The sequence below is a fragment of the Ochotona curzoniae genome, unplaced genomic scaffold (genome assembly GCF_017591425.1).
Source record: "Ochotona curzoniae isolate NIBS_2020 unplaced genomic scaffold, NIBS_Ocur_1.0 scaffold_1852, whole genome shotgun sequence".
NCBI classification, from domain to species: domain Eukaryota; kingdom Metazoa; phylum Chordata; class Mammalia; order Lagomorpha; family Ochotonidae; genus Ochotona; species Ochotona curzoniae.
In genome coordinates this window covers 12,518,574-12,532,694 of record NW_024467087.1, presented here as the reverse complement: position 1 = coordinate 12,532,694, position 14,121 = coordinate 12,518,574, and the positions used below count along the sequence as shown (strand labels likewise).

The 14,121-nt window shown below is 43.2% G+C and overlaps 1 protein-coding gene across 3 annotated transcripts in view; it reads right to left on the bottom strand.

Annotated features, from left to right (window-relative positions):
• GPC3 (glypican 3) overlaps positions 1-14,121 on the bottom strand; it is a 367,445-nt gene that overhangs the window by 109,201 nt on the left and 244,123 nt on the right. For all 3 annotated transcript variants that reach the window (XM_040999456.1, XM_040999457.1, XM_040999458.1), the window contains one exon: positions 11,952-12,077. In XM_040999456.1, coding sequence (XP_040855390.1) covers positions 11,952-12,077 — 126 coding nt within the window. The remainder of the gene's footprint in view (positions 1-11,951; positions 12,078-14,121) is intronic.

Here is a 14,121-nt window from a genome sequence, read left to right as displayed (position 1 = left end):
CAGACTACCAGGAACAAGGCAGCAGTCAGAGCCCTGAAGTACCAGAAACACACCTGGCACGCCTTTGCCTGGGACCAGAGAGCCTACCAGAGCGCCTGGGCAGAGAAGAGAACCTACCACTGGCAGTATCCTAAAAATACAACATCTCTGCCCTCCACAGGCCTGAACCTGGCACTGCCACTCTCGAGCTGCCAACAGCACACTAAAGCACGACAAAAGGAAGGAAAGGTGAATTAAAGTGCAAACTGTTCCCCACTCCACCTGCCCTAGTAGCCACAGCTACTAGGCCACTCTCTGCACCTGCTCTCTTGCTGGAACAAGTGGTCTATTGTGTGCGATTGTATGCATGGAGGTGCTAAGCAAACAAGAAAATGACTCTCCTAATCATGAACTAGATGAGATTCCAGGAAAACTTTACTAAGCCAAATAAAAGTGATTGTAAAGCACTTGGTAAAATATAAACCACTACAAAAAGACTTAGTAAAACTCAGAGCAATGCACACAAGGACATCTAGGTCAAAAACTACCCAAGTTCTCTAGCCCAAAGGGTCTTTAAAGGAGTGAAAATTGGCTTCTTCCCTGTGATATTTTTTTTCAGCCACTCTGTATTCCTCTGCTCTCACCTGCCCTTCCGCCCTTAGCACTTTTCTAGATGTATCTTGTCTGTCACTGATATGTCTCTGTAGTAAGAGGGCTTCTCATTTTCATTCTGGTCAGTTGTGTCAAATATTATTTGGAGCCACAGACACTAAATTCGTTTCTTGATTTTCGTGCTCAGATGCCCCCTTGCAGTTAAGTGATGCTACCGGGGTGGGGTGGGGGAGTCACTGTCTCTTAAGAGGTAATTATGTGAATCTCATCCCCAAACCTCTAATATCAGCCACAGAGCCACTCTGACAACCTCTCAAACAGCCAATCCACCTGCACCCTGCAGCTGCAGCGACACCTGCAGGAGTCCACTGAAAATGTTCCTCCCCTGGGGCTCCTTCTGAATCATTTTCTTTTTGATGTATTTGGGAAGCCACTAGGGAAAGAGGAGGAAATTCAAAGTCATTCAGTTGGCTTTATTATATTCTTTCCCCCCTTTTGGATTCCATCCCCTCAAAAATATCCTGGCTGTAGGAGCTCCCAGATGCTAAGAGATGGAAAGAATTTTCATCTCTTCCGTTGAATTCCTTCATTTTGCAAAGTAAAGCCTGAAGGGGAGTAACTGGCCCAAGGTCACACAGCAAGTTCACAACAGAGCTAGGAGGACCCTGGCTAGATGGGGAGCTTAGGGCTAAAGGTGGATGTTTTTGCACACATTCCAAATCTCCCTAGTCCTAGGGGATAGGGGCAAAGAGAAAAGTGACCAGAATGCCTGAGGGGGGGAAAGGCAGGGGGGTTAAAACAATGACAGATTAAGCTGCGAATTCCACAGATATTCTCCCACCCTTCCAGAGTCGATCCATCCCAAGTTTAGTAACAGAGGTCCAGGGGCCGTATGTTCCCAGGACTTGGGAATTTCTGTGCCAAGGCTGGAAAGACAGAAGCAAGCTCAACTCCCTTGATCACTACAGTGGGCCAGAGAGGGTCTGCAGCTCCAGATGATTCTTGGTCAGAACTCAGAGTGCAAGGCCAGATGCCAGCCACCAGTATTGCCAAGAACTGTGCTGTACAGAGGCCATACACAGGGATTTTTTTTTTCCTGAATGGGACTTTATGTCTTTGAAATAAGTCTCACATGAGGGTGATGATGTTAAGCAGCAGCCTCATTATCCACGCTGCACCCTTATTGGCTTCTTCCTTCTGACACATGCTGTCCCCAAGTTCAATTCCCACTCCTATCACTATGTGTGAAAGTAATAAAACCACATTTATTTTAATGCGACCATTCAGACTCTTCAATGCTTGCTACGAATCTCACCAATTACTTTGTAGGTTTATTCAGCAACACAGACTAACTTGCTCAAAAATAGAATTTTGGGCCGGGTGCGGGGTGGGGTGGCGACACGTAGCTTTGTTTAAGGACAAAAACAAGTTTAAAATACTATTTCTGGGGAGGTGCACAGGGTGTGTTGCTCGGAAAGCTGCCATGTTTGTCAGGAGAGTGGAGTCATGCAGTGTCACGCCAGCAGTGCACAGTCCTGCATCTCACTGACTCTTCTGCAGGAATACAGCGTGAATGGAGCGCACGTTGTGATTTTGAAAGACACCTCAGAGGCTCACAGCAATTCTTCTGAATCAGGCAGGGGAGGGATTGATCTCAGTAACAGAGGCAAAGTAATGTGCCCCCAAAGGTGCATGTGATGCCACGGGGATGCCAGGTCTAGTCATCAGGTCTCTTACCATGGCTTTGTTGGCTTATCTATTCAACGAACACTTGTGGAGAGTCTATGCCAAGGACAACTAAGAGATAGAGATAGAGAGAGAGAGAGAGATAGAGATAGAGAGAGAGAGAGATAGATAGACATATAGATAGATAGAAAGAAAGAACAGTAATTTTTAAAAGATGCATTTATTTGAAAGTTGGAGTTACAGGGGAGAGAGTGAGCGAGCAAGAGTGAGGTAGTTTGCAGTTGTTGGCTTACTCCCTACACAGCCACAGAGTTCGGGTTGAATCAGGCCAAAACCAGGAGCCAGGAGCTTCCTCCAGGTCTCCCAAACAGCTGGTAGGAGACCAGACACCTGGGCTGTCTTCCACTGTCTGATCCAGGGCATCAGCAGAGAGCCGAGTTAGAACTGGAGCAGCAGTGCCCATGGGGAATGGCAGCCTAACTGGTCCCTCTGTTACTTACCCGTAAGAAGTTAGTAAAAGACTTGAGACAGATATTTTAAGGCCCATCCTGCTTTCTAATATGGTTTAGGAATATTCCAGAAATTAGCCACTATGAAGGAGTACTGGGAGGAAAGTTTTAAGATCTCTGTGCTATGAAACAAGCACTGAGGGAAAGAAGGGCAGTGCAGTACATAATCCTACAAGTAAATCACACTCACTTGATGCCCTGGGGACTCAAATGCCCACCACTGGCACCAACCAAGACCAAGTGTAAGGATGATAACGATTTGAGTGGGGTTCCCCCCGCCCCAATGGGAGAGGAGGTGAGATAAAAGGAGAGGTGAGTAACTACGGATGTTCCTGAAGAGTTAATGGGTGACTGGGGAGGTGGCCATGTGGCAGAGGTTGCTAAGCTACCACTTAAGATGCCCATATTCTATACTACAGTCCCTCAGATCGAGTCCTGCTTCCATTTCATTTCTGCCTTTCCCGCCCCTACCCGCCCCTTCGATTTCTTTTTCCCTTTTCAAATTTATACAAATACAGATCGGGGAGCTTAGCGATACTTTCCACTCTACCCTCCCTTCCGCTCCCATTCTCTGCCCACCTCTTCCTTTCTTCCCCTGATTTTCACAATAGCTTCTTTTCATTTCATTTGGCAATCACAGGTTTAACACTCCATATGACACACGGGAAGCAGAAAATAATAACAAAATACAAGAAACTCACTCCTCCTCCTCAGGACTATGGACAAAGGCTGTGCACAACAATCAAATTCCAAGATGTCACTTGCTAATACAGATGACAATCTTTTGGACTCCGTGTATCAGCTATCACAAATGAGGGATGACTAATCAAACAAACGTTCACTATTTTTTTTGGCGGGGGCGGGGATGGGCTTATTTCACTAAACATAATGGTTTCCAGTTGCATTTCATTGTAAAAGAAAATATTTCATTTTTTTATGGTTGAGTACTATTTCATAGTATCTATTTTCTTTATCTGCTGATGGGCATCTAGTGTGATTCCATATCTCAGCTACTGGAACTCCAGCTGCTGTAAAAATGGGGTACAGGTAACTCTTTCATATGGTCATTTACTTCCATTTGTTCTCCAGTTTCTTGATGACGCACCAGGGAAGACAGCAGAGGGTCGCCCAAATAACTGGGGCTCTGCCATCCACACGGGAGACCTGGATGGATCTCCAGCCTCGGGACTCTCCCATCTGGCCAGCTCTGGCTACTGCAGGCATGTGAGGAAGTCAAATCATGGAGGGTGTGTTTTCTCTCAATATCACTCTCTCTCTCACGCCCCTTCTCTCTGCATTTCCATCAATCAATAAAACTTTATTTGTAAAAAGAAATGGGTCCACGAAGAGAGCTAAAAGCAGGCCCAGCTCAATCTATTTTCTACTAAAGCTTTATAAAGAATGTTTCGTTTTGTTTTTGTTTTGTTTTGTTTTGTTTTTTAGCTATCACAGTTACCTTCCCTCTGAGGGCCTGCCGTGTTCTCAGCACTTTGACTTGCATTTCAAAATCCCTGGACCGCTCCCAGCAACCTCCAAGGGGACTTACTCACTGCACTTTGCAGATGGAGAGATCGGGGTTTCAGGAAGAGATGGAGCTAACGGAAATGATTTCAAACCCAGGCTTTCCCATTCCAAAGCTGTATTCTTCAACATGCTGCTGTGCTACCTAAGGTTGGTCCAGTAACTCTGCACCTTCTCTCTGCGCTTTTCATTCACCTCTAACCGTGTGCTGTGTTCGACCAGTAGGATTCACCAGAGCAACTTGTATTTTGCACTACAGTATAGAAGCAAATAGCCAAAAAAAAAAAAAAAAAAAAATCAACAGAGCTGAGTTTCTTTTAAAAAGGTCACGGAAAGCTTGCACCTCGTAGAGTAGGCCCAGGCACACTGAGGAAAGTAGTGGCCACCAGGCGTTTCCCACGGACTCCACCTTCACCAGAATCCAACAGGGACAGCCATCAGAGCAAGATTATTTAAGAGCAGGGTCAGGGGCAGCCAGCTGCCATGAGAGCAGCTTCCCTGTCCTTCACACTGCATCCCCCGAGAGTGTGTCCTGGCTACTCGGTGACCGAACCAGAATGCAGCCTTCTGAGTCAGTCACATGGGGACAAACCACATGCTACAGGGTGTTACTCTCCATGAAATGCAAGGCTGCTTTCTTTGCGCTTTCCGCAGCCTGTGAGCTGCCAAAGCATCTACTTTGAAGAAGCCAATGAACCCCCAGGATCACAGAAGCCCAAATGTGTTCATTCCATAACTGTTTTTTTTTTTAAGACCTACTTATTTTTATTGGAAAGGCAGATATACAGAGAGAAAGAGATACAGAAAGATCTGTCCACTGATTTACTCCCCAAGTAGCTGCAAAGGCTGGAGCTGAGCTGATCTGAAGCCACGAGCCAGGAGCCACTTGTGGGTCTCCCACATGGATGCAGGATCCCAAGGCTTTCGGCCATCCTTGACTGCTTTCCCAGGTCACAGGCAGGGAGCCGGGTGAGAAGCGGGGCTGCCGGAACATGAATCAGTGCCCATATGGGATCCCAGCATGTACAGGGTGAGTACTTTAGCTGCTAGGCTACTGCACTGGGCCCTCATTCCATAACTTCTTAAGAGCAATTATGTTGCTTCAGAGTTTCATTTCCTACATTTTGCAGGTTTGAACAGAAAATCTCTGGTGCATAGAGCAGTGATGGTAAGAGGAAACAAACCTTACTCAACCATCAGAATAACATTTCAAAGAAGAAATTTAGAGGTGATGATTCTTTGTTGAGGTATGGATATGTTGAGACATGCCTTAGAGGCCCGAAAATTCTCTTTGTGTGTGTGTGTGTGTGTGTGTGTGTACACAAACCCACACACAGTTGTTCCAACCAAGTCCAGGATAGGCTGCCATTGTCTGCTTAAGATAATAAGCCATTTAGTCTTCCGTAGGTAGCACACAGACTTATCAATATTGAGCCATAAAAATGGTCTCTTCCTGGTACCCAACAAATGAAAAGGGACCAAGTATAGCCCGTCCTGGATATGGCCCAATGTGTCAAACCATCATCAAAGGGAAAGCTGTGTTTTACTTATTCAGTTCTGAAGGTGAAGCTATGGTATGTGACAGTACAATATCCAGGAAGTGCCGTCAGTAAGTCCTCATAAATTGTGATCATTGAAGACTATTTTGAAGACAAATCTATGGTGGAAAAATAGGCCAGTGTAGGCCCTAAGAGGTACTTTTCCATGGGGGTGCTCCTCCACAAACTTACCTATCCATGGCATACCTGGATTAAAAAAAAACAAAAAAACAAAAAAAACATGGGGCCCGGTACAGTAGCCTAGTGGTTAAAGTCCTAGACTTGCATGTACTGGGATCCCATATGGGAGCCAGATCGTATTCTGGCAGCCCTGCTTCCCATCCAGCTCCCTGCTTGTGGCCTGGGAAAGCAGTCAAGGACGGCCTACAGCCGGGGGACCCTGCACCTGTGTGGGAGACCCGGAAGAGCTCCTGGCTTCAGATTGGCTCAGCACCAGCTGTTGCGGCCACTTGGGGAGTGAATCAGCAGACGGAAGATCTTCTTCTCTGTTTTTCCTCCTCTCTGCATATATTTAATTTACAATAAAAATAGATAAATCTTTAAAAAAAAAACCCTTTATTTTCCATACATATTTCCAGTTTTACCAAATTAAGTCATTTTCTATATAATCTTTTTCTCCTTCAAAGCTTTCCAAGATCAATCCTGATTTCCCTAAGGTCAGGCCAAACACGTAACCTGCCGCAGTAGCAAGCCAGATTCTGCTTCGGCACTTCCATTCCAGGGCATGCACGCAGGCTCCCAGAGCTGTCCCCCACAAATTAGAAAGAAGGCAGGGCCATTTTTCTGCTTGCGCAGACAAAAGTAGAAATGAAGTTCAAAACTGTCTGAGGGGACCAAGAATTTCCTTTGTTTGTCAAAACAAATACTAAAACCCCATTTGTCCCGCTCTCCTCCCATCAGCCTTTCAGAGGAGCTCCTTCCAGTAGGAAGCCTCGGGAAGAATGAGCTGGCAGGTGGAACAGCACACCTCCTTCCTGGCTTTTAAGCCATCATAATGAGGGATGCCTTCTCATGGCTTCAGCAGGACTTTAGTTTGAGTTATACTTAACGGGCTTTTAATCAAATGAATTAAGTACTTGACTCAGTACCATTGGATAATATTTCCACTATCTGTTGTTTATTATTATTTTTTTTAAACTAAAACCTCATTCTCTCAGTTCTGCATTTGATCGTAGGTGTCTGCTTCCTTGTTGTTGCTATCATTGGGTACCCTATAGCCAAAACTGCATGTATTCTGCCTTGAGTACTTCAGAGAAGAGCCATCACATAAATCTGAAAACACACACAGACACACACACACACACACACACACACACACACACACAAAGCAGCGGGGTTTTACACAAGTACGGTGGAAGCTATGGAGAGGGACTATTGCATACCAGCGGCCTGTGCGGATGCCATGAAGATGCGTTTTGCATATTTAGACCTTTCTGAGAATGTATGCACTTGAGAATTTTGACACTGAGAACTCGGTCACTTTGACTGAAGATTCCGAGTGTCTTTCCCACTTGCTACACAAACCACAGACAGTGCTAGAAAACTGTTGCTCCTACCCACCCAAAGAGCTAATGTTTGCAAAATCACTGAATTATAACAGCAGAATCAATTGTTCTCCTTGGTCATTCCAAGATGCTGAGGGGAAAATTATTTTATGGACAAGAGTCTACAAACTTATTTTTGCACACTCCTAAATGAAGTGTGAAGTGTTCTCTCCACTCTCACTTGCTGATATGACGACGTCATCTATCCTGCCAAGCCAGCAGAGAGGAGAGTAAAAGAAACTCCTTACCGCACTTTCGGACAATATCTACAAGTTCTAAAGAATAAAGCTCTTTGGAAACTAAAGCAATTGACTGCCACGTCCCTGCTATGCACTTTGCAATTAAGCAGAGAAATCCTGGAGAGACAATATAAACATGGAAAGACTTCCCTGATCATGGAAGTACAAGAGGGAATTGAGAGGGAGACAGAGAAATTTCTTGGGGAGCACTGGCACGTGAGATCGCACAGGTCAGAGGCGGCATGTTCACTGTATGGTTCCTGCTGTAGAGTTCAGGGAACTTATCCTCTCGTGCTAGGTGTCCCACGCGAGAGTCCCAGAGTTAGGAGGAAACACATGATTAATACGCATTCTTCTACTCTCAAACAAGGGTTTTTCAAATGTATATATAGGTTTAAATAATTTATCCGCTATCCGAACATAAACAAACTTCATCAAATAATAAAACAGGATTGTTAGGCCAAAATTCCTAAAAGAATGAAAATTATAGTCAATTATGCAGATATTTGACATGCAGCTCTAAAAGAGTGTTTGGGAATGTATTTACTCAAATGTTCACTCTTATAAGTTATTACCACTGGTGATGCAGCAAAGCCTATATTAATCTATTGCTGAACCCAGTATTAACCTCTGTGGTTCTTTTATTTTTCTCAGGGTCCCAGGGGCTCTTTAATTGAAATTCTCTGTAGTTTCACAAGGGAAAAATGCTGGAAGACTGCCCTTGGCAACTGTAGAACATCTATGCCTGTAGGATCCATTGGTGGTTCAAATGGACCATAGTTGCTAATTCAAAGATTTCTCAGCTAAATCTTGGGATGCCAAGCCACTGTTTATTTGATGCCAAGATGATGTGGTGGTGGTGAGGAGAGAAGGACAAATGACAGGTTCATTTGCGACATATCTCTGAAAGCAACCTCTTCATCCATCTTTCAGTTGAATGCATTCATAAAAGATAAAAATTGAAAACAGACGAAATATGACCTGATTTAGAGAGCAATAGATTAACGCCTCAAAACTTGAGCCATCTGTTTATTCATGCTAGGCAGGGATCAACAGCTCTGATAACAGAGGTGACATGGCTATTTCTCAATGTTTTCTTCACTGTCAATATCTTCCTTTTAAAAAGATTTCCACTGACAAGTCTTCTTGGTCTGGGTCTTTGATTTTCATAATTTTTGTTCGTTAGCAGCAAATATTTTCCCAGAAAAAACACAAATCCTAACCAGATAGCTAGAAAATTTACAACCCATTTGACAATATTAAGTGGTGTTAGTTAGGATAAATTGGGAGATTCAGTGAAAAGCTCTGTAAAGAGGTTTTAACTATAGATGAGACATGAATACAGAATTAACCTTATAAATGGTACAGAGGACATATATGTCTTCAGGCTGAAGAACTTCATATTATTAAATGTAAATTCCTGAGTAGTTCAAACAAAAACTAGTTTGACACTATTCCCTAGTCTCATCATTGCGTTAGGTCAGTAATACCAGCACAGGTTAATTATAACCTGGGGTTACTAACCAAGGAAGAATAACTTCTTGGATTAGATTACCTTTATTCTGTCTACAAATATATTTGATTTGTTTCTTTCTTTATTTCCTTTCTCCTTGGTTTTTCCCTATCCTTCCCTCCATCTTTCATTTCTTCCCTGGTCATTATACAAGGGGGCTTGCAAAATTCACAAACATTTTGAGCCAAAACAATTTTATGTTTTGACTATTTTCCCATGAATTTTTACTTTTTGAAAAAAAAAAATTGAAAGACAAAGGAACACAGAGAGAAATAGAGTTCTTGTATTTTACTGGTTCACTCTGGAAAATGCCTGTAACAGCCAGGGTTGCCTCAGGCCAAAGCCAGGTGATTGGAATACCATTTGGGTGTCCCAAATGGCAGGGACCCAAGATGACCCAGGGCATCATTCTCTGCCTCCCAGGAATTAAGCAAGAAGCTAGACTGGAAGCAGGGGAAAGTCACAGTTATACAGATGGAGAGACAGAGTACCTTCCATCTGTTGGTTCACTCCCCCAGACGGCCCAACAGCCAGGAATGGAACAGACTGAAGGCAGGAGCTTCATCTCAGTCTCCCAAGCAGGTGTCAGGGATCCAAGTCCTTGGGTCATCTTCCACTGCTTTCCCCAAGTGAATTAGCAGGGAGCAGATTGTAAGTGGGGTGGTAGGGACACAAATCAGTGCTCATGTGAAATGCCTGCACTGCAGATGGCAGCTTACTCTCTAGGCCACAATACTGACCACTATACTGATTTAAAACATCATTTTGTTTGTTACAAAGTGAAATACCACCTGCTTTTTTCTGTCAATTAAAAAATCATAACAGCTAAGTATCTCTCCATGATTCTACTTAGTATCTGATGAGCTCTTAGGCTGAAGAAACACAGTTTCTCCAGAGTGGGGTGGGTGGGGCCATTTAATCCCTCCAGCCCGGCTCACATTGGCAAGAAGGAAGTCTATTTCCATGCCAATTCAGTGCCTCATCCAGGGTGGTGGGCAACTTCATTCTTTCTCCTCATGTCAGTAAAAGAGCTTAGATTAGAAACAAGTGGCTTTTAATCACGGTTCTTGTTTTTTATTGCGCAGAAGAGGAATTGAGAAAGGAGAAAACAGTGAAGTAAGATGAATTGAACTTCCAGTACGGGGCATTCTGCAAGGGGCTTTACATTTATGACCTCATCTAATAGTGGAGTGACAACAATAGTGAGGTGAAAATATTCTGCAACGTTTTCTTTCACCTTAAAAGTGACTGACCCAACACCACATATGGTTACCAGCAACACTGACATGCAAAACCAGGTTTATTTAATTGAGAGGGAGGGAGGTAGGGAGTAGGAGGGAGAGAGGGAGAGGGAGAGAGGAGAGACAAAGGGGAGAAGGGAGGGAGAAGAGACAGAGAGAGAAACCTGCACATGCTCCCATCTCTTGCTTCACACTCCAACAGTCCAGATCTGATCCAGGACTAATGACAGGAGTCAGAAAGGCAATCCAGGTTTCCCACATGGGTGGCAAAAACCCAGTCACCTGAGCCACGGTCACTGCCTCACTGGGTCAACGTTAGCAGCAAGCTGGAGCCAAGGGTCACAGCCAGACTTGAACTCGAGCACTCCAATGTGAGACACTAGGCTAAATGCACACTCCCCCTAAATTGGTTTCTTGGGCTTCATTTTTCCATGGATATTTTGAAGAATTTTCTTATTGGTTCTCTATAGCAAGCACATGGACTTTTCTACCCTAGTATCTCTAGCACCTAGCCCGGTTCCTAATACACAATATCTTAAAGCATACTAGTTGAAAGGATGAGTGAATAAATAAATTAATATGGGGGGGGAGGATGTACAAACTGTAGGAGCTGGCAGGAGGAGGCTTTGATCAGATTATCTCATTTTGTTGATGGGGAAACCAAGGCCTAATGAGGTTAAATCACGTGCTCTATGGAGAGTAATGAAAGACTCAGAACTTGATTTCAGGTCTTTTTTTGTTTGCCCCTTTACAACATACTGTTACTTGTACATTCTTTAAAGCCTCGAGTGGTTTCTTAAGCATTCTGGGCTCTTGATTTAGTAACATGGAAGCTATTTTATCAAACACATAAAGCTATAGGGTTAGGACTACTATTATCCCGCCAGAATGAAAACTGCATGAGGACATGGAATTTTGTTTGGTTCATTCACTTCAACATACCTGGTTCTTGGAAAGTGCTCACTAAATAAATGAAAAATATTTTTTCAGTTATGAGGTTATGATGGTTAGTATAAATGATACTGATAAGTACTGAAATCATCAAACATCATTAAATTTGTTCAATGAAATGGTCTTCCACTTTCCTTTCCATTTTTTCCTTCATTTTCATCTGTAAAATGAGGAGGGGGGCTTAACAACAATCATTTCATAGAATTTTTGCATAGATAAAAAGTATTAATACATACATAGCACTGACAGTGGTGTCTAACAATATAGCTACCTTTCAATAAAAGACAGCTATTTGTACGATGCCTAAAATTCAAATAGATGAGTACCCATATAAGGAAGCCATGGAAGAAGCCAAAGACAAAAAGAGCTGGTCCATACTTCACACTTTGTAAAATGTTCCTGAACAGAGTTCTCTGTGCACCCAAGTTTGCAAATTCCATGAACTATAGATAGCATTTGCCACACCACAGAAGCTCATGTATATCATTTTGCCAGAATTTTCCTTGTGAAACCCATGGAGGCCAAGAGAACCTTTAGATGAATAGATGATGATTATTCTGCAATTATTGCTATATCTGAATTGAAAGAGTGAATCACCTCTCGACGAGTTCTTGTCCATTCCAGCAAAGGGTGTCATTTTCGGCCACGGGGCTGTGGCTGCAGACGTAGGCAGGCAGAGCACTATAGAAGTTGATGAAAGACTTCAACTTCTGAATCAGTTCCCTGAAAGAAAAACAAAACTTCAGTGCCTAAGAGGCAAGAAAGCCCAGTGTGTGAAAAGTTTAATTTCCTTATCAGCATGACAGAAAGGTTCTGCCAGACTGATTAGAGCAATAAATGATTTTTGAAGACATTCTTGGCTACACAGCCACAATTCAGTTTATTTTTAAATCAATAAAATGATATGGGGGGGGAGGAGAGAAAACCATTGCCTGCCACATAAGATGCCGTTCCTAGCAGAAGGATGATTTAATTCCAACATCCATTTTCCAACACGTTTAGCAGTTTCTATTCTTTGTTCACCATGCTATTACCGACATTCTCAAAGGTGCTGATTACAAGGCACACTGGAGCACTACATATCTTTTGCTTTCCGAGTGTAATTGAGTGCACTGATTGTAATTTACAATGCTATTACCCTGGAGATGGCCCCTTTCCATACAGGTTCCGGCTAATGGCTGCAGATCAGAATCTCAGGGTGCTCAGAACAGCACATGCTCACTGAAATCCTCCTGACAACGTAGTCAGAGAAACCCACACTGCTGCAGGAGCAAGGTTTCTTTGTTCTGTGTGTACACCCCATGTTTCTTGTGAGGAGGAAAGGCAAGAGGACAGGAATCCAGTGTAGTTTACTATCTGCTTTGGTTTCAATGCTGTATATGATCAGAAAAGCACAAGAGACAGAGGGAACAAAGAAAGAGCATTATGCAAATGTGTATAAGACACATACATAAATGGCTGCAACATTTCCTGCCCGCTACCTTGTTCCAGACAGACATGGGTATGCAAAATGAACACACCAGAGGCTGAACAGAGGTGCTTATGTTTTAAAAGAAGTATTAATATATCGATACAGTACATATCCAATGGTAAGCAACTAAAAAGAATTATTTTCTAAAATAATGGACTGACCAGATATGCCTCTGTAGGAGTTAGAGGCCTGAATCTCATCTCAACACTGGTGACAGTCCTAGGCTAAGAAATGCATTCTGGCATGTAATGTCATTTTCTACTTTATTAACATAAAACTATTCATTCCAGCTAATGATTGCAGGGCTGGGGGAAAAGACAGCGATAGAAGAGAGAGAGAGAATTCTTAAAGGTTTTGGCACAGTAAAAGAAAGTGAAATGGACAGAATAACTCCAGGAACATTATTGGGATATATATAACTCCTTCTACTCCAATAGTAGCTTCCTGCTATGCTCAGAGCACCCTTGAAGCCTACTTTTTGGTAGTTGAGTACCATCAGTCTCCAACAAAAACAGGGTCAATACAGAGCTCTGAAAATAAAAGTCAACATTATGGCTTCTCACTGAGGAAAAAGATAGGTTCAATTAACAACTAATAGGAGTGATGCTCTGCTTTACAAGGTAATAATACAGTTCCCAAGAGTGGAAACTGCAAGACTAAAGGCTTAGGCTGAGTAATTCCCCCTACAACAAGAAGAAAGAGAATATGCCCATTAGTCTATGGGAAACGATGGCCTTCTCATTAATGAAAGACTTTCCCCTAGGCTTCCTCTTACCTCTTAACCTTCTCTCCCTAACATAGCACATGGAATGAAAAATTGAACCTTAGCAACACTTCCCAATTTGATTTCCATAGAAGTTATAAACAAACAAGCAAAAAAATGAATAAATAAATAAACTACCCTGGGCCCGGCGGTGTGGCCTAGTGGCTAAAGTCTTCGCCCTGAATGTGTCAAGATCCCGTATGGGCACCAGTTCTAATCCCGGCAAGTCCAATTCCCATCCAGCTTCCTGCTTGTGGCCTGGGAAAGCAGTCGAGGACGGCCCAAAAGCCTTGGGACCCTGCATCTGCGTGGGAGACCTGGAGAAGGTTCCTGGCTCCTGGCTTTAGATCAGCACAGCACCAGCCATTGCAGTCACTTGGGGAGTGAAACATTGGACAGAAGATCTTCCTCTGTCTCTCCTCCTCTCTGTATATCTGACTTTCCAACAAAAATAAATAAATCTTTAAAACAAACAAACAAAAAAAACTACCCTGAACTTCTCCCTGCATCTAAACCTTTGTAGTTTTCTTAAC